At 43.7% G+C, this 23,865-nt stretch overlaps 2 protein-coding genes and 1 non-coding gene across 6 annotated transcripts in view; 2 read left to right on the top strand and 1 right to left on the bottom strand.

Annotated features, from left to right (window-relative positions):
- KIF24 (kinesin family member 24) overlaps positions 1 to 22,503 on the top strand; it is a 74,409-nt gene extending 51,906 nt beyond the window's left edge. Inside the window, exons 7-13 of the mRNA XM_015535035.2 lie at positions 942 to 1,063; positions 1,953 to 2,058; positions 9,552 to 9,623; positions 12,314 to 12,423; positions 16,135 to 18,360; positions 19,508 to 19,601; positions 20,446 to 22,503. Coding sequence (XP_015390521.1) covers positions 942 to 1,063; positions 1,953 to 2,058; positions 9,552 to 9,623; positions 12,314 to 12,423; positions 16,135 to 18,360; positions 19,508 to 19,601; positions 20,446 to 20,586 — 2,871 coding nt within the window. The 3' untranslated portion in view covers positions 20,587 to 22,503. The remainder of the gene's footprint in view (positions 1 to 941; positions 1,064 to 1,952; positions 2,059 to 9,551; positions 9,624 to 12,313; positions 12,424 to 16,134; positions 18,361 to 19,507; positions 19,602 to 20,445) is intronic.
- TRNAK-CUU lies at positions 11,184 to 11,256 on the top strand. The gene has a single exon. It is a non-coding gene; the product is annotated as a tRNA-Lys (tRNA).
- The window catches only part of UBAP1 (ubiquitin associated protein 1), a 61,102-nt gene continuing 59,677 nt past the window's right edge, over positions 22,441 to 23,865 (bottom strand). For all 4 annotated transcript variants that reach the window (XM_015535036.2, XM_007076563.3, XM_042965166.1 and 1 more), the window contains one exon: positions 22,441 to 23,480. In XM_015535036.2, the coding sequence (XP_015390522.1) occupies positions 23,340 to 23,480 (141 nt within the window). In that variant the 3' untranslated portion in view covers positions 22,441 to 23,339. The remainder of the gene's footprint in view (positions 23,481 to 23,865) is intronic.

The raw sequence follows: 23,865 nt of genomic DNA, 5'->3' as shown, positions 1-23,865 counted from the left end.
TACACATCATCCTTGCATTAGTCTATGTACGCACGAAGTCAGAGTGACAGGAGAGAGGCCAGGATAAAGAAGTACATTTGAACTAGGTGGTTCAGTTACAGATGTGCCTGAAGCAGCCTAGCCAGCATCCGAGCTTAGTTAGCAGTGCAGGGCAGGGGGACCTGCCACACCCAGTGTAAGGGACTACTACTGTCATTCTTATGATTTCTAATTAGCAGTAACATACTAGCTCTGCAGTTGACAGTCCAGTGTTATAAATTAACAGGTTCTTCTCTTTATAAAAAGATTCATCGGATAGACCTATTACACTTTTAGCAAGCTATTTACAAAATGAGTGCATCTAAAATATTCTAAATTTGATTCTAAAATACAATCTAGGGGCACCTGGGTGGCTCAGTAGGGTAAGCAGCCAACTCTGGATTTCAGGTCATGACCTCGTGGTTTGTGAGTTCAAGCCCCACATCAGGCTTTGAGCTGACAGGCTGACAGTGTGGAGCCTGCTTGGGATTCTGTCTCTCTCTCTCCCTCTTTTTCTTCCCTGTGTATTAGTCATTCTGTGACACACATTTCTGTCCTTTGCTTTAGTTACTAAGATAGATGGCTACTGTGGGACCTTGCTTTGGAGACAAGTCATGCCCTGGAGATTGTAGTCAGGCTAAATCTATCAAAGATATAAAAAAGAGTTTGTGAGATCAAGAAGTAAATTAGCTCTTCAGCTATTAAATGTTCTCCCCCAAGGTGAGTATTCCACATTGTTTGCATTGCTGTTGGGTACTTACTCTGTATGATTTAATGTTTAGGCAGCTTTCTGCTTGGAAGGAAAATGACTGCAGTGTACTGACAAAGGTATATGCCTGGTCTCTATTGCTCTCAGCCAACTCTTAGAAACCAGAGGGCTTTTTTATTTCTTGGGGGAATCACCCTATGGATTTTATTTTCAGGTGATTCTGAAAGGCAGCAAGGAGCGCAGCACTGGGGCCACTGGAGTTAATGCAGACTCCTCCCGCTCCCATGCTATCATCCAAATTCAGATCAAAGATTCAGCCAAGAGGACATTTGGCAGGTGAGCTGGAAATATGCAAGGAACTGCATTGTCTGCCTTTCCGTAACGTGACTTTGAAATATGTGTTATCAACAACAGGACACTCTGCCACCATGGAGTTTTTAATAAATATCAGGGATACAGAGTAGAGTTGTTAGCCCTGAAATAAATCATTGTATTAAAGTGCCATCAGTTGATTAACCATGAAGTAATGACCTATTGTTGGTCAAGCTTAAGTTATTAAAAGGGACATTGATTGCTTCTAACATGAAACACAGTATCAGTAAAGGAATAGTAGGAAATGCATCTCAGCTTACAGGCCAAAAAAAAAGGGGAGGGGGGAGAGAAAATTAATCTAGCCTTCTTGAAAGAAGCCATAAGACAATTGAGTACATTCATTGCTTCCCTGGTGCTATCTTAGCAAACTCTGCCACACTGATGGATGAGCCTATCTCACTTCTCAGTAATGAGTCTTTTTCTTTTCTTTTTTTTTTTTTTAAACTTTCTTTTCTTTTCTTTTCTTTTTTTTTTTTTTTTTTTTTTTGGCTGGAAAGCAGCCCACAGAAGTTTCTGTTTAATTATCTAAGTGGTCACATACGTGATTTGCATTGCAGTCATTTAGCTTTATGGGAAGAATGGTGGGGTTTTTTTTGTGGGGGGAAGAATGTTTTATTAATTTTAGTCATACTTTCTCACAAATGATTAAAACCAATGGAAGTGTCTGAGTGAACAGTGCTATCAACAGCTGACAGATCAGGATCTTAAAATACTTTTGGAAAGCTGACAGTAATGTCTTTTCTTTCCTGAGGATGGGCCAGTGTTAATTTCTTCCTGCCGCCACAAAATGCTGACTGTTGTAAAAATAAACCAAAGCCCCAAAGAAGTTATCCTTGCTGTGTCTTTTCTCTAGGATCTCTTTTATTGACTTGGCTGGCAGTGAAAGAGCAGCAGACGCCAGAGACTCAGATAGACAGACAAAGATGGAAGGTGCAGAAATAAACCAGAGTCTTCTGGCTGTAAGTTGTTTGACAACTTTAATCTAAAAATCCTTCTTGAGGGGCGCCTGGGTGGCTCAGTCAGTTAAGAGTCCGACTTCAGTTCAGGGTATGATCTCATGGTCCATGAGTTCGAACCCCGTGTCAGGCTCTGTGCTGACAGCTCATAGCCTGGAGCCTGCTTCGGATTTTGTGTCTCCCACTCTCTTTGCCCCTGCCCTTGCCCCTCCCTCCCTCTCTTTCCCTTCCTCCTTCCCTCCCTCCCTCCCTCCCTCCCTCCCTCCCTTTCTCTCTCTCTGTCTCTCAAAAATAAATAAATAAACAAACAATTAAAAACTTAAAAATTTTTAAAAATCCTTCCTGAGAGATTTTGCCCCTCTTTACATGCAGCCAGAGTGGGTGAGGGTGGCTGGGTGGTATCAGTAGAGCAAGGGCATGCTCTTAGAGTCTGGCAGTGGAATTCCAAGGTTGGAATTGGGCAGAGGCTGCCCAATCAGATTCTCAGCAAAGGAACACACAAGTATTTCTGCAGCTGCTAAATGGTTAACTTAGGTAAAGCTTTCTCCCTCTCATCAAATTTTTAGATTGTATTAAGTTTTCAAACATACGAAAGTAGAATAAATCATTTAATGACCTCCCAAATACTTGCACCCAGCTTCAACATGTGAAAAATCTAACCCTTCCCTTGGATTATTGTAAAGCAAATCCTGTCATCCTGTCACGTCTTCCACAAATATTTCATTATGTCAAGGAGATGAGGGCTCATACTCTTTTAAATATACCTGCAATGCCATTATCACACCTAAAGAAATAATTATGTTATATAATCTATTATCTAGTAAATGTTATCCTTCCTCCAGTTGTCCCATAAATGGCTTTTCACAGTTGGTTTGTTCAAATCAAGATGCAAACAGGACCCTTGGATCATTTCTGATAGTCTCTTTTATTCCATATCAGTTCTTCCATTCTCTCTCTCTCTCTTTAATATCAATGTATTTGTTCAAGAAAACAGGGTCACTTGTCCTATAAGATTTCCTGCATTCTGGATTAGGTTGACTGCATCCCCATGTTGATGTTTAACATGGCACTCTGTTCTCTCTATTTTTTGTAAAGTGGTTAAGGTCTGTATTTGTGCTGTACAGTACAGTAGCCACTACGCCACATGTGGCTATTGAGCACTTCAAACATAGCCAGTCTGAACTGAGATATGCTCTAAGTGTAAGATACACCCTGGATCTTGAAGCAGGCATAATGTCTCATTAATATTTTTCATATTGATTACACAATGAAATAACATTTTGGATGTATTGGATTACATAACATGTAATTAAGATTAATTTGGAGTGCCTGAATGGCTCAATCGGCCAAGCATTGGACTCTTGGTTTTGGTTCAGGTCATGATCTTGCAGTTTGTGGGATTGAGCCCCGTGTCAAGCTCTGCGCTGGCAGCGTGGAGCCTGCTTGGGGTTCTCTCTGCCCCTCTCCTGCTCATGAGCGCATGCGTGCGCGCGCTCTCTCTCTCTCTCTCTCAAATAAATAAATAAACTTAAAAAAAGATTAATTTCATTTTTTTAAATGTGAAATTTTAAATTACACGTATGATTTGCACTTGTGGCTAACATTTCTATTGGGAAAGCACTGTTCTAGAAGCTTGATGAGATTGAGGTTCTGTTTTTTGACAAGAATTCATGGGTAGTTTTTAGATTTCCTATAGGAACATGTCAGGAGGTACAGAATGTCTGCTTTTCTCTCTTTGTGATTTTTTAAGAATTGAGAAAAATTCAAGTGTCAGCTTAATTCCTCCATTATAGTTTCCTATCAGACTTTTTCATTGAGTGGTTTTAGCAGCCTTTGATGAGCATCGCCTATATCTGCTGTTTTACTAGAGATTCCAAAATGATGATATTCTAATACTCCTTCTTTATTAGCTGGAAAGAACTTTCCCTCAACTGTCTGATTCTGAAATATAGTTCATACAGTAGAGACCAGATAAATTCTTGCTTCTTTGCCTTCACTCACCATTTTGCAGAATGACTGGTGTCCTAGTAACCTAAACATGACCAATGAGTTTGTTATTTACTTTTTTTTGGTATTATTATAAACTCATTATAATCATTATTCTTTTTTTGCTATTTAAATTGTACATATTTGGCCAGTGGGAGCTTTTTCAAGTATGTTCCTTTGTTTTTTAGACCAGCCCTCTTAGTCTCAAATAGCTTCCTGGCTTTCTGGTATGACAAGATAATCTAGGCTCATCTTGTACGTTTCCTTTTCCAGACCTTGAATCAGCCAGTTCTTCAACAAGCCTTGGTTTTAGAAGGAAATGGCATTTAGAGACCATTAAGGGGCCCTAGGGGTGCTTATACCATAAGTGGGTTAGTAGACAGAGCTAGGAAATAGATTTTTTTTTGAAAGGGTAAGGTAGATCAGGGATTCATACTAATAAATTAATTCAAAATTAAGATTACAAGGGTTTTGGTTAACTTTTTTGAATTTATATTTCCCTTCTCTCCTATGCTAGAATTCTTAGTTCCTAACATTAATTTATTAGCTCTACTTCAGTATGTATACATTTCAAAATAATCCTAACACTACTCATAATGTGATTACTGAATTCAAATTAATATTTCTTTGCAGTTTCTTTTTCACTCTTAAGTTGTATCTGGCTAGGGATGTGTAGTCCTAATACTGTGTTGCGAAGTCACTTGATAAACACACATACACACACACACACACACACACACACACACACACACACACACACACATACATTCAGTACATTGAATATATATGTATTCAACGCTGTTCTCAGAAGCAAAAGGGTAGCATACTGTAAACACTTTGCTTTTTTCCCTGACCAGTATCCTGGAGCTCCCTACACGGTTCTATATAAAGATCTTCCTTATTCCTTTTTGCAGCTCTACAGTGCTGCCTGTGTTCCTCCATATTATTTAAGTCCTTTTGACCAGAACTGAAGTCTCTAGCTAGGTACTTTATTTCTAGGCCTCATGAAGGATAAATTGTAAGGCTAGAAAGGTGAGAGAGCATCTATTTTTACCTTTTTAATTTTTGAATAATTTTAAGTTTACAAAAAGATGCAAAAATAAATGCCCAGCATTCCTTCACCCAGCATCCATAATATTAACATCCTACGTAACCATAATAAAATGCTCTAAATCAGGAAATGAACATTGGTTATAATACTGTTAACTAAAAAAAGAAAAAATTTAAAGGAGTGCCTAGATGGCTTAGTCAGTTGAATGTCCAACTGTTGATTTCAGTCATCCCAGGGTCATGGGATCGAGTCCTGTGTCAGACTCTGTGCTGAGCATGGTGCCTGTTTGAAATTCTCTCTCTCACTCTCTCTCCCCCACCCCCCCGCCTGCCTCTTTCTCTCTCTCAAATAAAAGTTTTAAATATTTAAAAAAGTAATAATAATACTATTAACTAATCTACAGACCTTGTTTTAATTTCACCAGTAGTCCCACTGATGTCCTTTTTTGGGTCCAGGACCTTATATTGCATTTAGTTGTTCTGTCTTCATAGTCTCCTCAGTTTTTGTTGTCTGTGACTTTAACACCTTTGAAGAGTGCTGGCCTTTTATTTTGCAGATTGTCTGTGGATTTGGGTTTATCTGATGTTTTCTCAGATTCGATCAAGGTAAAGAATTTTTAGCAAGAACACCACATAAGTTGTGTCCTTCTTGGTGGATCATATCAGGTGGTGCATGAAATCAGTATGTCTTACTACTGATTATGTTCACTTTGATCACTTAAGGTGGTTTGTGCTAGGTTTCTCCACCGTAATGTTACCATTTTTCCTTTTGTAATTAATAAATATCTTATGGGGAGATACTTTGAAACTATGCAGATATCCTATTTACATCACACTTTTGCTGCCTAATTTTGGCATCCATTGATGATTCTTAATCTGCAACAATTATTATTGTGGTGTTTACCTGGTGGGATTTACTGTTCCTATCACTCTTTTTACATTAATTAGTTGGAATTCTGTAAGAAAGAGCTATCCTTCTTCTCCAATTTATTTATTAGATTATAACAGTAAATGGATATTTCTTTTATTTGCTAGATTATAATACATTTCTATCATTATTTTATTGCTCAGATTGTCCCAGATTTGGCCATTGTGAGCTCTTTCAAGTTGGCTCCTGTATCATTTTGATATATATGCCCTCATCATTTTTTGTTGTTGTTTATGTATTTTGAGAGAGGGAGAGAGAGCACAAGCAGGGGAGGGGGCAGAGAGAGAGAGGGACAGAGGATCTGAAGTAGGCTCTGGGCTGACAGCAGAGAACCTGACACGGGGCTCGAGCTCACAAACCGTGAGATCATGACCGGAGGCGAAGTCTTAGGCTCTGACTGAGCCACCCAGGCTCCTCATCCCCCATCATTTTTGAGCATATCCTTGCCTTTTGGCCTTATAAGATGTCACACACTCATCTTTATGCTTTCCCTGCCCTAGCCCTGTAATCAACCATTTCTCAAAGGAGCCCCAGAACCAATAGCATTTACAGGTTAAGTTTCTAAGACTCAGATGGATTAAGTGAACTGGCCAGGGGTCCATATTCTCTAGCTACAAATCTGTGATTCTCATATGTAAAATTATGGTCCAGGAATCAAGTATAAAATCTGGGAAGAAGTCCATGTGAAGTCATACAACCTCTTGAGACTGGACTATGTCTATCTCACAAGGGCAGGAGCATGCAAAGGAGCCTAGAAACAAGCCTTCAAAAACAGCATCATAATCTTGTGCTTTGTGGGGCACCAGGGGGGCTCAGTTAGTTGAGCATCTGACTCTTATTTTCAACTCAGGTCATGATCCTAGGGTCATGGGATCAAGCCCCACATCAGGCTTTGCACTGGGCATGGAGCCTACTTGAGGCTTTCTCTCTCTACCTCTGTCCCTCTCTCTTGCTTGTGCTCTCTTTCTCTACAAAAATAAAATTTAAAAAAATAAATAAAAATTTTAAAAATATTTATCAAAAAAATCTTGGGGTGCCTGGGAGACTCAAGTCGGGTAAGCATCCGTCTTGGGTTCAGGTCATGATCTCGCGGTCTGTGGGTTCAAGCCCCGTGTCGGGCTGTGTTGACAGCTTGGAGCCTGGAGCCTGCTTCAGATTCTGTGTCTCCCTCTCTCTGCCCTTCCCCTTTTTGCACTCTCTCTCTCTCAAAAATAAATAAACATTTTTTAAAAATTTTTAAAAATCGTGTGCTTTGTAAGGTACACAAAGGTACACCTTATTTTCTTCTTGGGTATTCCCCTTAGTTCTCCCTTAATAAGTTTAATAAAGTATACTTCCCATTCTGATTCAACAGGGCTAAAGGGACTCAAGGACTCATAGGGATTGGTGGCCACACTTGGATTTGAGTATGTAAGGGGCAGGTGTAACTCAGGGGCAGGATTTGGCTACCTGTTTGTCCCTTTTGGAGAACTGTCCTAGTGCTCAAGTTTGGGGTATTTGTAATAAAAGAGGAAATTCCCTTATATAGGTTTCTCTATCTGAAAATAGAATTTTCCCATGAAACCATTTGTAAGCCAAAATGGCATAAGGCAAAGAAGTGATTACCATTAATTTATATGGGAAAAGTGTGTGCATTCCCAAAATGCCAAAAATAGCCTGTCTTCGGCTTTTCTGATACCTTAAGATACATCTTGCTAATGGGTGTACAAACTAAATCAAAATAAAGCACAGATCGAGGAGCCTAGCTGGTTTAGTCAGTGGAACATGTGACTCTTGATCTTGGGGTTGTGAATTCAAGGCCCACATTGGGCTTAGAGTTTACTTAAAAAAAAGAAAAAACTATTAAAAGATAAGGGGCACCTGGGTGCCTCAATTAGTTAAGCATCCAACTCTTGATTTCAGATCAGGTTATGATCTCACAGCTTTTGCATTCCAGCCCTGTGTTGGTCTCTACGCTGACTGCACAGAGCCTGCGTGCAGGATTCTCTCTCCCCCCATCTCTGCCCCTCCCCCGCCTGCTCGCTCTCTCTCAATACTAAGTTAGTTAATTAAATTAAATAAATAAAACACAGATGGAAATACAGTTCTGCTGAGATGTTGAATGTACTTCCCTGGGAAGCAGTTGGACGGTACCACTCTTGCCGCTCAGGGTACACGCACTGCACCTGTAAAGGCTTGTTGCAGAATAAACGCTGAATACTATTTTTACTTTTCACCTTACTCTTTAATGTTTATTTTTGAGAGAGCGAGAGAGAGAAAGCGTGTGTGAGCACGGGTGGGGGAGGAACAGAGAGACAGGGAGACAGAATCTGAAGCAGCTCCAGGCTCCAAACTGTCAGCACAAGAGCCCGACACAGGGCTTGAACTCAAACTGTGAGATCATGACCTGAACTGAAGTCAGACGCTCAACTGACTGAACCATCCAGGGGCCCTTACTTTTCACCTTTTAAAATAAAAGTGAAAATCCTTTTTAAATTTCTTTTAGTTAGCACAGACAGGTACTAATGTAGGCCTTTTATAAAAGTGAAATGGCATAACCTGAACTTTCAAAAAGTGGAGGATACTTGTTCCCTCTTATATATTGCAGCTTTTTGGATAGAGAGGAGTTAGCTGTGGACCTCAATATTTGCCACTAAGAACAGCCATAGCAAACTCTCAAGGCTAATTACCTGTTCTTGGTGAACTCCAGCATGGGTACTTCCAAGGATTCCTTCCATCCTCTTTCCTCCCTTCCTTTACATTTACTTTATTTTAACCTAGGTACATGACTCAGAAATAGGAGATCTCTTCTCCCTCCTCCTGTTCCCCTCACCCCTGCTGTTCTGTTCTTTCTGATGAGTATGTTACCCCTGGAGGTCTACATATGTGGATCTCTGAGCGCTAGTGATGTTCAAATGTGCACTTTTTTGAGGGGCTTATGTCTAGGAGCAAGTGATACGTCCTTGCCTTTGGGACACAGTTCCTGCCTTTTTAAAATAAGAAGGTAAAAAATAAAATGAGAAGGTAGACTTAGGTGATTTCCCAGTTCCTTTCCAGCTCTGACTCTAGAATTTCTTCTGTCCCACTCAGAAAACTTTTATCTGAGTCTACACTTGAATCTACACCTATAGGTATGCATGTGGGAGCAGGGAGGTTGAGGGAGTCAAGTAGATATTCTCTCTACTTCAGCACATCCATAGCTGATAATAGTATAAGAGGAGATGAGAAAAAGGGAGGTGGCAAGCCAGAACTGCCACCAGATAAGCTTGGACTCTGGGCCTTGTGGGAAGTTACCTGGTTTGTCTGTTCCCTGCTATCAGGGCTAATTCTAGGATCACAGCCTTTATATTGGGTGGCCCTTAACTAGACACAGATAGCACAGGATGTTGTTTCCCAGTCTAGCTTGATTCTTCTTGTTGGACAAGAAACTACCAGGGCATTTGACTTCCTTTTGGAGGATTGCCTGAGTGTGGCTTATTTAAGAAAAGTCTGATCTGTTAACTCTCTCTTTGCATGTGATATATGATGTGTTTGTTGTTATTCTACTCTGCAGCTGAAGGAATGTATCCGAGCATTGGATCAGGAACACAGCCACACTCCCTTCAGGCAAAGCAAATTAACTCAGGTAAAGTTAAATGTGAGCTTTGAGTTTGTTCTCACTTGTTCTTTCATTCATTTGTTCATTCAGCAAAGCATCCACTGCCAGCAATGCATGATGCCAAGCTTGGGGGTCCAGGGAAGGAAAGAGTCACATTCTTTCCAGGAGCTCATTCTAGGTAGAGAGGGGCATCCTCGGGCAGAGATGCCTGTGGTGGGAGGCAGCTGGGCATTTTCGGGGCAGTGGTGCTCTTCTGGTCATCACTCAACAGCTTTTTGCCAATTTCTAATATAAAGAAATATTTTTTATTTAGTGGAGTCTCTGAGCCTTTGAAGGGAGGTTGGTGTAGTTGTACTAAGTACTTTCTTAGCTGTAAGACTTAGACTAGTGTTTCAAGATAAAAAATAACAGCTGGAGTTAAAAAGAATGAGATAGATGTATTTTTGAAGTTTATTTTGGGGCGCCTGGGTGGCTCAGTCACTTGAATGTCTGACTCTTGATTTCGGTTCAGGTCATGATCCCAGGGTTGTGGGATCAAGCCCCGCATCGGGCATTGCACTGAGTGTGGAGCCTGCTTAAGATTGTATCTCTCCTTCTCCTCCTCTCCCCTGTTCACATGTGTGCATGTGCTGTCTCTCTTAAAAAAAAAAAAAAAAAAAAAGTAAAAAAAAAATTATTTTTAAGTAATGTCTATATCCAACAGGGCTTGAACTTAAAACCCTGAAATCAAGAGTCACATGCTCTACCAACTGAGCCAGCCAGGTGCCCCGGATGAGCTAGATTTTTGACAGGTTCTGATAGGAAAGATGACCAAGATCTATAGTATAAAAATATGTTATGAGACAAAAACTACACAAAAAAATTCTGCATGTATTAACTGATTATTCTGAGTGTTAAAACTATAGGTAATTTTTTCCTCCATTTTTCTGTCATGAAACTGTGCTTTATTAACAGAAAATGCTAGTAAGTCAGCATTGTAATAGCTATAGAAAAGTGGCCCGTGGAGGGGTCTACCTACATATAAACTGCTGTGAAGGCAGTTATGGGTGCTTCTGATTCCCTTCTGCACCAAGTCCTGTGCCCAGTGGAGAACTGACTAGGGTAGAAGGCAGTTTATGAGATCTTTGTATTTTGGGAGAGGTTTTCAGTCTGTGCAGCTATCCTAATGGCTCCACAGGGCCTGTGGCAGAACCTATAACATAACTCCTTAGTAGTCGGAACTGGTTAGATGATGTCTTCTCAAACATTTCAGCCAGAAACTTAGAAAACCTTTCTTATGGGTGATTCTGACATTAGTTCTGTTATTTTTTTTTTAATGTTTACTTTTGAGAGAGAAAGAGACCATGTGAGCAGGGGAGGGGCAGAGAGAGAGGAGGACACAGAATCTGAAGCAGGATCCAGGCTCTGAGCTGTCAGCACAGAACCCAACATGGGGCTCGAACTCACGTCCTGTGAGATCATAACCTGAGCTGAAACCAGATGCTTAACTCACTGAGCCACCCAGGTGCCCCTTGGCTCGGTTATTTTTTAAAACAAGTTCACCATCCCCAGAAAATGTGTTCCTACTTAATTAAATAATTCAGGGGTACCTGGCTGGCTCAGCTGGTAGAGCATGTGACTCTTGATCTCAGGGTTGTGGGTTCAAGCCCCATGTTGGGTATAGAGGTTATTTACAAACAAAATCTTTAAATAATAATAGTGATTCAGACCATATATACAAGTACAAAGAAGATGGTAGGAGGTACCAGAAAATCCCACCTCCCAGTGATAATCACTGCAGTGTTTTGGTGGACATCCTTCCAGACATTTCTCTGTCCATATATCTACATGTAGATCTACTTACATAGTTATGGAGTAATATGCCTTTTCACTCAGATTAAGTTTTAGATCTTCCTGTGTACCTAAGTACAGCTATACATAATTTTTTAATCATTTATTTTTGAGAGAGAGAGTGCAAGCACGAGCAGGGAAGGGGCAGAGAGGCAGGGGGGTGGGAAGAGAGAATTCCAAGCAGGCTCAGTACTGACAGCACAGAGCCCGGCATGAGGCTTGATCTCATGAACTGTGAGATCATGACCTGAGCCAAAATCAAGAGTTAGAAGCTTAAGCAACTGAGCCACCCAAGTGCCCCACATAATTATTTTTAATGGTTGCATTATATTCAGTTAACAGTTTGTTCACTACTTATAAATGCCTAGATTTTCCAATTTTTATTATTATGTTGTAATGCATATCCTCTATATATATATATATATATATATATATATATATATATATTTTTTTTTTTTTTTTTTTTTTTTTTTTAATTGAGCAGTTCTCTTTAGGATAACATTCTGGAAGTGTGCACTTTTTTTATGTTTTCATGCATATTGCCAAACTGCCTTCCCAAAAGGAAGTACCACTTCGTGGTACATGCTACATGAGTAGTGTAGCAATGTAGAAAAGTACCCATTTCCCTGGACCCTCACTAGGGCAGGCATCATGAGTCTTAATCTTATGGGTGAAAAATATTAGTATTTTTAATGGCTTGTTTGTATTTCTTTGGTGGTGAAGTGAGTACCATTTTTTTTTTTTTTAACATGGTCATTTGTATTTCTTCTTTGTAAACTGCCTTTTTGTAGGGGATGGGAAGCTATGGCCCAGTGTCCTGCCCACAATAAGTAGTCAATATGCCCCTTGTTAGTTGACTTCGTTGACCTGACTTCTGTTTTGGACAGGTCCTGAAGGATTCTTTCATCGGTGATGCCAAAACATGCATGATTGCCAACATCTCGCCAAGCCACGTGGCCACTGAACACACTCTGAATACTTTGCGTTATGCTGACCGGTGAGTTGCTCTCAGGTAGCAGGTCGTGTGTACAGGTCTCATACACACATAGGGGTCTGATCTTGAGCTCCAGAAGCCTGTTCTTGAGGCAGTGATCCTAGTACCAAAGGGGAATGTGCAGTTGGTCATTTGAAGAATGGGACCTGGTAGGCCTTGCCCTTTTACAAGTGTAAATGTGACAAGAGGAAGAGGACACGTTCCCCGGTTCAGGAGACAACTCCATTGGTGATTTTTAAATGGCTATTGGGAAATGAAATTTCTTTGGAGTTGAAGGCTCAAGGTTTTCTTCCTGCTAGCCTCAGCCCTAATCGTAAGGGATAGAATACATGTTACTTGTCAAAGCAGAGACTCTTAGAACTTTGTAGGTCCAGAAGAGAGCAACCCAGATATAACATGTTACAGAAGGATAAATTGAGCCCAGAGAAGGGCAGGAATTTTAAAAGGGCTCATTGGGAATTGGTGGTAAAGCCAGCACCTTTGACTATATATTTGGGGTGACTTTGGTATCTGCCAGGGTCCCCCCAACCCCACCCCATGTCTTACTCTGTGGTCACATATGTTTCCTACCATGGATGAAGACGCTACCATTTCCATTCTTTCCTCTGGCTGCTTTGCTGCTTGGTCCTGTCTTACATCTTTTTCTGTGGTCTCCCAGAAGCTGTCTCCTCTCCAAGGTTAACAAACTATTTGAGGGAAAGCTTTTCTTTTTTCTTTTCTTTTTCTTTTTCTTTTTTTTTTTTTTTTTTTTTTTTTTTTACTACTGTTGAGGAATCTTTAGTATCCATGGCATTTTATGAAATTCATTGGGAAGGAAAAGTGAGGTATTATTTAAGTTCAATGAAAACAGGAAACCTTATCTTTTTCTCTACCATATCTATTGCTCAGACAGTGCTTTACCTGGTAGACGCACAGTAAATATTTGTGAATGAAAGGAGGAACTCTTCCTGGGTGTCAGGGTGAGGCACTCTGTGTACCGTCTCATTTAGATAGGAGAGATACTTTACACAGTGGTTACAAGAGCTCTGGAGTCCAGACTATCTGGGCCAATATCCTACTTCTGCCTCAAAATAGCTGAGTGGTCTTGGGCATAAGTTTTGGGTCCAGTTTCCTTATCTGACAGGGGATATTAGCATCTACATCATACAACAGTTACATGGAATCAGTGAGGATAATATGTGTGAAGGGCTTACCAACATGCTGGGCACACAGTGACTACTCAATATGTTAATTTAATTTATGTGTTAATTTAACCAATGGTAATACTAATAGGTCCCCAAAATAGGTTTCTTTTATTGCATGATTTCCTAATGCCTGCTCACTAGCACTGCTAGAGGAAAGGCTACTTCATGAACTGAGATCAGATAGAAGATACGAGATGATCCAAACTTGTTTCCAAAAACCCAGTATGGCTGGAAATTCTTTACCCCCATGTATCCATTACCCAGCTTCAACAGTTATTAACAGTAAGCTGAACTTGCTTCATAACCTCACTCACTCTCCAAATCACAGACATTGTTATCAATTGCTTAGACTAATAACTTCATCATTAGAAGCAGAGAACAAGACCATCTCCTCATTTAGTGACTCAGTAAAGGAAGATGAAAATAACCCTTTCTCATAGGGGATGTATTAAGTATAATTGCAAAATTATTTGAAATAATTTTGGCTTTAAATAGAATGGAAAAAGTATAATAGAATTCTCTTCATTTGAAGCAGTCTAATACATTACTGAAAATAAATGAAGGGCACCTGGATGGCTCAGTTGGTTAAGCATCCAACTCAGATTTGAGCTCAGGTCATGATCTCACATTTCATAAAACAGAGCCCTGAGTTAGGCTACGTGCTGAGAGCAAGGAGGGGGCTTGGGATTCTCTCTCTACCTCTGCCCCTCACTCACTCAATGTGCTCGCTCGCTCTCTCAAAATAAAAAAATAAATGAAAGCCATTTATTTTAGGTGCTTAAATGAGGCCTAGAAGAATGTTGCTAAGTAGTCCAGAAATAAAGTTCCATAGTTCTAATAGATGTATCAGAAGAGCTCACTGATAGTTGTGATTTTGGTGACATGAAAAGTACACTGGAAGCAGTTAGCATCAATGACCAAATTACCTGTAGGATTCCTTCTGGCACTCAGCTGTCTATAGTTATTTACTGTGACTCCTAGTGAGAAATTTTGGTGTTTCTCTCTTAATTAAACTAAAATATTTAAGATTTTTATAATAGGAAGTAATATGGAACCATCTAGACTTACCGTGGCACCTCTCAGCCCGTTGCTTGTATGTCCTACTGCAACACCTAAACAAAGGCCCGTGGATACAATTCGTGTGTCTTTAGCCACATACTACATCTCTTTGCTTAGCTATGTTGCCTGTCTTCCTTGGCTCTCAGACTTAAAGGTAAGATTTAAATGAAGTCTCAGTGTCAGACTTACGATCTTGGTTTTCAGAAATGACCAGGTGTCATTTGGCTACCAGTAATGATTGGATTAAAACCAAAACAATGGAGGGCCACCTGGGTGGCTTAGTCAGTTAAATCATCTGACTTTTGGTTTCAGCGTGGGTCATGATCTCACAGTTCATGGGTTCAAGCCCTGCATCAGGCTCTGTGCTGGCAGTGCGGAGTCCTCTGTCTCTGCCCCTCCCCCACTCATGTTCTCGGCCTCTCAAAATAAATGGATAAACTTAAAATAATGGAAGAGACATTTTATGGGAGCCCCCAAGTAGAAGTAGTACTCCCTTCTAGAGGATTTTTAAATATATCTCTTTAATTAAGTAGGCTCCATGCCCAATGTGGGGCTTGAACTCATGACCCTGATATCAAGAGTCGCATGCTCCACCGAATGAGCCAGCTGGACACCCCACCTCCTAAGGGATTTTAATGAAGAATCTACAAACTACTGGACAGTCACATTTTTACTTGATGTCACCTTGTAATTATAAATTCCTACAGTGTTTTTAAATATCACAGAGTAAGAGACTGAACTTGACAACTAAATCCTAGCAGAGACCTAATTCTGGCTTTTCCATCTTCTCTAAAATTCCCATGTGGAATAGAGCACGGTTGTCTATTTCTCTACCTAGGAGGCAACTTTGCCTCCCACAGGACATTTAGCAATGTCTACAGACATTTTTGATTGTCATGACTTAGAAGTGCTTCTGACATTTAGTAGGTGGAAGCCAAGGATGCTGCTAAACATCCCATAGGGCACAACACAGGACAGTTCCCCACAACAAAGAATTATCTGGTTTTCCAAATACCACTATGCTAAGGTTGAGAAACCCTAGGAATAGACAGGTCACTTTTCCTTTAGTGGAATTAGCACAGCCTGCTTATTTCCAGAAGGTTTTGCTTCCTGAGTTCTAGCAAGTTTGAGGGAATTCATTTTCTTAGAGAAGGCTGAAAGGAGATGGGCTGCAGGAAAAGTGGGCAGGTGAGTGGTAGACACCAGGCTCCTGAGTTGGTCCACCTTCAAGAAGTACAGCATGGGCCCTACATGGATGTAGTGCAGTTCCAAGACCGGCTCCTCTGGCCTATCCCATGGGACTGAGGTGATTTCCAAAACTTCTGATCATAGAATGCTAGGTATATGCTTATATCCTCAGAGAATACACTCGTCTTTTTTGTAATACTTTTTGTTTGGTTTTTAAAAAATATAGAAAAGGAATTAAGGAGCATACAGGAATACACATTTAACATAAAATGGTAATTTACAGGGTCAAAGAACTAAAGAAAGGCATTAAATGTTGTGCTTCAGCTACCAGTCGAAATCGGACCTCTGGAAACTCTTCTCCAAAACGAATCCAGAGCTCCCCTGTGGCCCTGCCAGGGGATAAGTGTTCTCCCAAAAAAGTCAAGCTGGGACTTCAGCAGTCATTCACAGCAGCTCCTGGCTCCATGAGAGGGAAGGCTCATCCTCTGGCAAACCGCCCACCCAATATCCCTTTTGCTCCTGTACCTAAAGTTCCCAGTAAAAGGGGTGGATCCAGAGGGAGTCTTCACCAAGAGTGGGTCATTCAGACTAGCCCTGTGAAGGGAGCCACACGGTCTGGACATTCAGTCAAAAAAAGAGAAGAGTCTGCCTCATTGTGCTCTGAGAAAATTCAAATGAGCCACAAAGCTGCCCGCAGGTGGGGAAGCAGGACCCCCGGCCCAGGAGAAGACCCGGTGCATGGCAAACTGCCCTCCAAGTGCAAGAAAGTGCAGACTGTGCAGCCAGTGCAGAAGCAGCTTGTGTCACGAGTTGAGCTCTCCGCTGGCAACCTCCACCACTTAGCAGAATACAGTCAGGGCAGCAAGGGGAGCACACCTGCCAGGTCTGCCTCTGAAGCTCGGACAGACATCCCTCCACACCAGAAGGAGAGGGAGGAACATTTGCGCTTTTATCACCAGCAGTTCCAGCAGCCGCCTCTCCTCCAGCAGAAGTTAAAGTACCAACCACTGGAAAGGTTTTTATGCCAGTACAGGCCCCTAGAGGGGCAGCTCCAGGAGACCCCTCCTCCCTTCTGCTCTTACTCTGAGAGCCAGGATGGAGCCCAAACTGAGGACCTTGATGACAGCGATTTCAGTGAAGATTCTTTTTCACATGTCTCCAGTCAGAGAACCACAAAGCAGAGAAACACCCTAGAGAATAGCGAAGGTTCATTCTTCCTTCATCAGAGGGAACAAGGACCTGAGGAGCAGGTGGCTGAAAGGCAGCGAAGTCTGCTTTTTAACCCCAGGACAGATGGTGATGAGAAGTGTCTAACTGGAAGCTGGATGTACTCCAGGGACCCCGCAAGCCACAGAAGAGCAGCACTTAATCGTGGCCACAGCCCAAGTAAGTTACCTTTGGACTGGAGCAGAGAGGAGGACTCTGCCTCCTCAGCACCTTCTCCCAGAGACAACCTGGCAGAGAAGCCTTACTGCTCACAGGTAGAGTTTGTATATGGCCAGAAAAGAGGTGGCAGCCCAGCCTTTGATCTCAGACAGAATGCCTTCAGAAGTGAGGTTCCTGGGCAGGCCGAGGGTACTTCACCATCCCTGGAGGCAGATGGTTTCATTTTCTCACTATCCCACATTGCAGTTGCAAGATCTCCAGACCAAAGAGACACAGTCAGTACACCTCTGAAAGAAGTCAGACAAGACAGCCCAACAGCAAAGAACAGTTACGCATACCAAGACGACGACTCTAAAGGGGAATCAGGCACATGCTCTGAATATGCTTCTGGAGTGATGGCTCCCCTCACTGTGTCCCTCCTGGAAAACACAGACAACGAGGGCTCTCTTTCCTTGGAGCAGCTGGCCCAGGATGGGCCTGTGCATAGTCTAGCGGCAGTGGACACAGGGGGACCAGCTGTGGACCACACAGTGTCATCTGATGATCAAAAGGCACTTCTGCCAATCTCTTCGGCAACTGGGCACCTGTGGCTCTCATCATCTCCCCCTGACAATAAGCCTAGTGGTGGTCTTCCAGCTCTGTCCCCATCACCCATCCGTCAGCAGCCCCCAGACAAGCTACCCACAAGTGAGGCCGACCTAGGAGGGGTCTGCGAGAGCACAGAGACTGCTCTCTTCTCCCAGGAACATGTGGGTAGCCAGCAGTATGATGCTGATGCTAAGGACACAGAGCTGAACAGCTCCCAAGGTTTCCCAGGAAAGCCCTTCCCCACCATACATACTGGAGGACCCCACCCTGGGCCTATATTCACCCCACAAACAGAAAGTAGTGATATGGCTGACCAGCCCTGGGTCCAGGAAAGAAAACATCCAACAGGTCTTGGTTGGCAGGAGCTGACTTTGTCCACAGACCCCATCAAGTTGTCCTGCTCCAACACAGACGTCGTATGGCTCAAATACAGGCTGATCCCAAGATGCTTAGCAAGGCCAGGCTCTCCCCTGATCGCCAGCTGCTCTCCAGAGACGGCAGGAAAAGTCCATCAGCTCACCCTGGGGCATGCACAGTAAGTTGGACACTCCCCAAGACTCGAGCCCCTCCGGCACCCCTACTTCCACCCCAGGTTAACGTTTTGTCTGTCCTGGGAATGGCTATTGTTGGCTCAGTGTCAGAGCTATTCTACGACTAGAGAGGCTTTGTCCGGCTTTTCAAGGGAGCTTGCCTAGATGCACCTGACATGGAGAGCAAGAATAAAATGTATGGGAGCAGGCCCACCAGGGTGGATGAACCCTGAGTCTGGGAAAGCTGGGACTTGAGTGGGAGAAAGGAGGATCTGTCACCTGTGGTAAGTTCAGAATACTCTTCATTCTGTCGGGTCTGTATTCCTGAAGTGCTGCCCAGAGATGCAAAAGCTGTAGCCTTGTGCCCGCAGAACCAAGACAGGCTGGGCACCTTCCAAAATGGTGAAGTTGATCAAAAACAGAGGGACTAGTGGCTTGTACTGCTTTCCCCAAAGGATGCTGTAGATGGTGCAGCAAAAAGAGATGGGACAGAGGCATAGAGAAAAAAAGACAGAGGGATCAAGCAGGGCCCCTCTCAGCATTAGAGGCTGGGAGATGGAGGGCAGGGTGGGTGTGTGGGAACAGAGGCTACAGCCCTTTGCTAGGGCTCCTGATATCTAGGCCGGCTGTGTGCCTGCTGCTCGCTTTGGCTCCAGGCCAAGGCCATGGACAAAGAAAAGGACGTGCAGGGATGCATAGGTGAGAGGAACCTGGCAGATCCTCCAGTTTCTAGCTCAAACCCCCTGCTTTGGTCCCTGGACGCCCAGGGAGGAGAGATGATGGCAGGCAAAACAGCAGGCTCTACCTCGTGCCAAGTGTGTCACCTCCAGTGGTCACAGCCTTGAACCTTTTGGCAGGGAAGCTATGGGCAGCTCCTGTAAAGAGCACTCATCCCTGTCCTTCAGTGTAGCTGGGGAGGCAGGGACAGCTTGAGAAGTGCCTCTTTCCCGGTATCTTCTTGGTATACTCTAGTGCCTAAATAAGCCCTAAGAACAGGTGACAGGGGAGGAGGTGATGGTGAGCTGGCCTTGGTCAAAGCTTTGACCACTTTGGGCAGAAATAAGGCCTGGAAATAAGGCTCTCAGCTCCCAAAAGTTGCCCAAGAGAGATGGAAGGCCCAGAGGATCACACTGTCCCCTCTGGTGTTTCCAGGCAGGTGGTCATCCGAGCACACCAGGAACAGCTGGATGAAATGGCAAAACTGGGCTTCAAGGAGGAGACCCTAATGAGCCAGTTGGCTCTTAATGTAAGTGGCCTTGGCTAGACCCTCAGGGACTCTTGGGAATTAGCCTGTGGGTAATTTGATGGTCATCCTTGTTTGCTGCAGTTATGTGTGGGGTAAGGTCTGCTATCCTACTCTAGGAGGCCTTGTGCCATTCCTCTGACATAGCTCAAGGGGGGCGCAAGGACAGGTGAGAGATGGTACTACACTCCCTGTTTCCAGGCTAAAATGTTTCCAGCCTCTATCCTGTGCCATTCTGCCTTCTTGACTTGCTAGGGCCCCTCCCTGTGACAGTAAGTGACCTACCACATGCAAACCAGGGGTACTTTCACAAAAACAACCCTCTGTCCTGTAGAATACCTCTCATAGAAGTTTCTCAAATGCAGGGGTGCCTACCTGGCTCAGTCAGTGGAGCATGCAACTCTTGAGGTTGTGGGTTTGAGCCCCACATTGGGTAGAGATTACTTTAAAATAAAAACCTTTTTTTAAAATTCATTTTGAGAGAGTGCGCGCAAGCTTGAGCAGGGGAGGGGGTGGGGGGAGAAAAGAATCCCAAGCAGGCTCTGTGTTGTCAGCGCAAAGCCTGATGTGGAGCTCGAACCCACAAACTGTTGAGATCATGACCTGAGCTGAAGTCAGATGCATAATGGACCAGGTCACCCAGGTGCCCCTTAAAAATAAAATCTTAAAAAAAAGTTTCTCAAATGCAGAGAAATGAGCCTCACCCTGTGCCATAGTGACTCTCCTGCAGATTTTCCAGCTGAAGGATGGACCTGGGCTCTGAAAACTTGCAAGAGAAGGGACTAGAAAAGCAGATCCTGAGAGAAGGCTAGCAAAAGCTCCATTTGTCCTTTGTTTCCTTTCTCAGGATTTTGAAGATTTTGTGACCCAGCTGGATGAAATCATGGCTCTGAAATCCAAGTGCATCCAGAGTCTGAGGAGCCAGCTTCAGCTATATCTGGCCTGCCACAGGCCAGCCACCGCCCCTGAGAGAACAATGGTGTCTTAGAGTAAGACCCAGTATGAGGTGATGGCAGCTCGGGAGCCTGTGCTGAAGGGGCCTCTGCCAGGTCCTCCCTGCAGATACCAGACCCACTCCCTGATCCTTCTCAGGCTACCCTTTCCCTAGCCACACATGGCCTTGACTGGGCCCCAGCTCCTCTCTCAGGACCAAGACTCTGTCCCTCAATTTCAAGCACAAGGCCATCTGTAAGGAAGGACAGAGCAGCCTAAAAAAAACAATATGCCCCTCCCTTTTCTTTGGGGCTAGAAGAGAATTTGTCTTACTGACCTCTTGTCTGGAAACACACTTGGGTCTAATAACCTTGTAGATGTTTCTGAATTTAAGGCTCAGAGGATGAGGTCAGTGGTAATGTAAATGCCAAAGGCCACAAGCTGGAGAAGAAAACATGCTGAACTCAGGGGCTTTGTTAGATGAATTCTGTTCTTCAAGACTTAGCCAAAAACTAAAACACTGGTGGCTTGTAGTGGGGGCTCGGTGAGCTCTGCCCCATCAGCCCTTGGAGACTGGTTTGGGCTTTAGGTTGCATACGTGGGACAGGCTTTATACCCCCAGTTCCCCTCCCTTCCTGCAATCCAGACACAGAAGGGAGTGTTCATATTACTGCATTATTCTTTTCCCATCTCTGCCTTATGCTGGATGACTGGCCTATTATAAGCCCTAACAGCACCCATGCTCCTGTGGCAGGCAGTTCCTGGCTCCTGAGTCCTCACCTGTCACACCCTCTCTTGGCAAAGTTGAAGGGGAGGATCTCAGGCAAGTCCATCTCCTAGTGTTAACTTTAACATGACCCTGACTGTCTACTACCTCAAGAGCCTGTGTTTAGTAGTATCTTGGCACAGAGTGCTCCAGTCAGTAGTCTTGAGAATCTGAAGCAGAATTTTTACACACCCCTTCATATGAGTCCTCCTTGCTATGTATCTTTTCATCAGGAAGAGGCTCAAGACAAAGACAAATACAAACTGGTCCATCACTTACTAGGGCCTCCTGGGTCAAACTTGAGATTCATGTGTCACAGCCTTGGCCCAGATGCCCACTATAATGTGTGAATCTTCAATTTCTTACAGGGAAAGGATACCTTTGTAAGGTTTTAAAAGGAAGGCTTAATTAAGAGGATAGAAGCATTAACTGGCTTTCAACAACACTGCAGCCCTGCCACCCTTTGCCTGATCTGAGCACTAGAGGGCGGCCTCTTTCCTGGCCAAAAGACTGCAGTCTCTCCTCACATGATCACTCAAAATACTAGACCCATTCCCAGCCATGAGCATAAGGTAGGGACTGCAGGATGGCATTAAGTATAAAGACCAGAAACTTCAGGGAGGAATCTAGTTCTCTCAGCTACAACAGCACCACTGAGAGCTGGTGAAACAGTCTGAATCCAGTTCTGCCTGTGGCACACAGCACATAAATGCCTGATGCTTCTCACAGGAAAAGGTACTTCCTCGTTTCTGAGTGACTACACCACAGGCCCAGCCTGTCTCACCTCCACAGTCTTGCAGGAAGGCATATGTTCTTGTTCCAGAGACTGAGCTACATCAGGTTTATAACAGATCCTCATCTGGGTCTGCCTCTGCAAACCAAAACCCAGGGCAGACTGCAGGGCCAGCTTCTGGGTACCAAAGGCCTACAGTGGGAAGAAAGTACTAAAAAGACAGAAAATTGTTAGCTCCTATTTCATGAGCAGCAAATCTAAGCAGGAATCTCTTCACCACCCACCCCAACCCCTCAGTAAAACAGCACTTGGCAATAAATTATCACAGCAGAACATACCTTTTAGAGTTTTATTAGTAGTTCTCTGAAGAATCAAAATAGTTAGCAAATTACTTTAGATTCAAGACTGTATATCCTTTGTATTTAGATCTTTAATGATGAACAACATAATACAAAACAAACGAAAGAGACTGATTTCTATGACTAGGTGTTACTCATTGTGTCATCCTAGAGCAGGGGGCTGGAGGGAGAGGCTGTTCTCCAAGGAGAACTGAGGTGGAGTTAGTGCTGGGCTACTAAATTGCAGCCTATTTCTCCCCACTCGATGTGCTGGGAAGGGGCTGATGATTTCTTAAACCAACAACTGCTTCCAAGAGAAGGGAGCTCTAAAATCCTGGGTAGCAGAGGATTGTGGTCCAAACCAAGCCAAAAGAAACAGGCTGGGGCAGGGAAGCATGGTAACTGCCTGGCAGAAGAGGCAAACTCAGCGCCCCATGGGGAAAAGGGCATTTTTTGCACCTCAGAGACATTGCAGAACCAGTGTAACACTAAGATTTTGTTGAAAGAAAAAAAAAAAAAACCCTGGAAGAACCTTTCAATTGCACTCAACCTGGATCAGAGTTCAGTCCACCAGTGCAGGGGAGGGAAGCATCTAGCCCTAAAGCAGCAGAGTCTGGCCCTCCCACCCCTTCTTCCTGACTCCTTTTGGCAGCTGGGCCAGGTTTCGGCTGAGGACAAACAGACCCCAGAAGGACCAGGGAAGTCTCTCTGGAGGGCCAAGGTGGGAAGGTCACTTCTCAAAATACAAATACATTTAATATGGAAGGAGCCAGAGCAGTTCTGGAGGCATTCACATGCCCAAATCTTCCCTACTTTCTCCCCAGCTCAGACTGGCAAGCACAGTCTCCACGCCTGACCTTCCACCCCCAAAAGAAAATCGGGAAGTGTGTCCCTTCTCCTTCCCCACACATGGGATCCTCAGGGCCTCCTGCGGGGGTGGTTCCATGGCAGGGCCTACGCAGCGCCTGGTCTCAGCTGGCTCCTGCCCGAGCCATGAGGTCTTCCAAAGCATTGTCCTGGTCATTGTTGTGTAGTAGCAGAACTTCCTTAATGTCTTTCAGTTCAAAGCCCATTTCCTTAAATTTGCTCATTAACTGAAGAAACTCCATCATCTAAAGGATAAAAGAGAAGAAAGATTGAAGAAAGGGGTCTGGCCACATAGTAGGGTAGAGGAATGTGTATGTAGGGGGCTGCTTGGGGGAGTCTGCATTTTTTGCCAGAGCCTCATGAGGTCCCCCAACAAGCACAAGGGGGCTGTAGAGGAAGCCAGGCAGACAGGCTGATGCCACAGCCTATCATCCTTCAGGAACTATGCCCAGTTCCAACTCCTGCTGTCTCATTTGCATCCCACTAACCAAAATCCACACTCAAGGCAGGATACTGAACCCAGAAACAGCCAGGAAGCAGGCTGGGCAAAGTGACTAGCAATCTCCTCAGTCATCCAGAAGTACGGCTTTTTGCCCAGGTCATTTCCCCTTCCCTTCCCTGGGACTCTAG

This window comes from Panthera tigris, chromosome D4, assembly GCF_018350195.1.
Source record: "Panthera tigris isolate Pti1 chromosome D4, P.tigris_Pti1_mat1.1, whole genome shotgun sequence".
Taxonomy (NCBI): domain Eukaryota; kingdom Metazoa; phylum Chordata; class Mammalia; order Carnivora; family Felidae; genus Panthera; species Panthera tigris.
The sequence above is the reverse complement of the archived record's forward strand: the minus strand, read 5'-3'. Positions and strand labels throughout refer to the sequence as shown.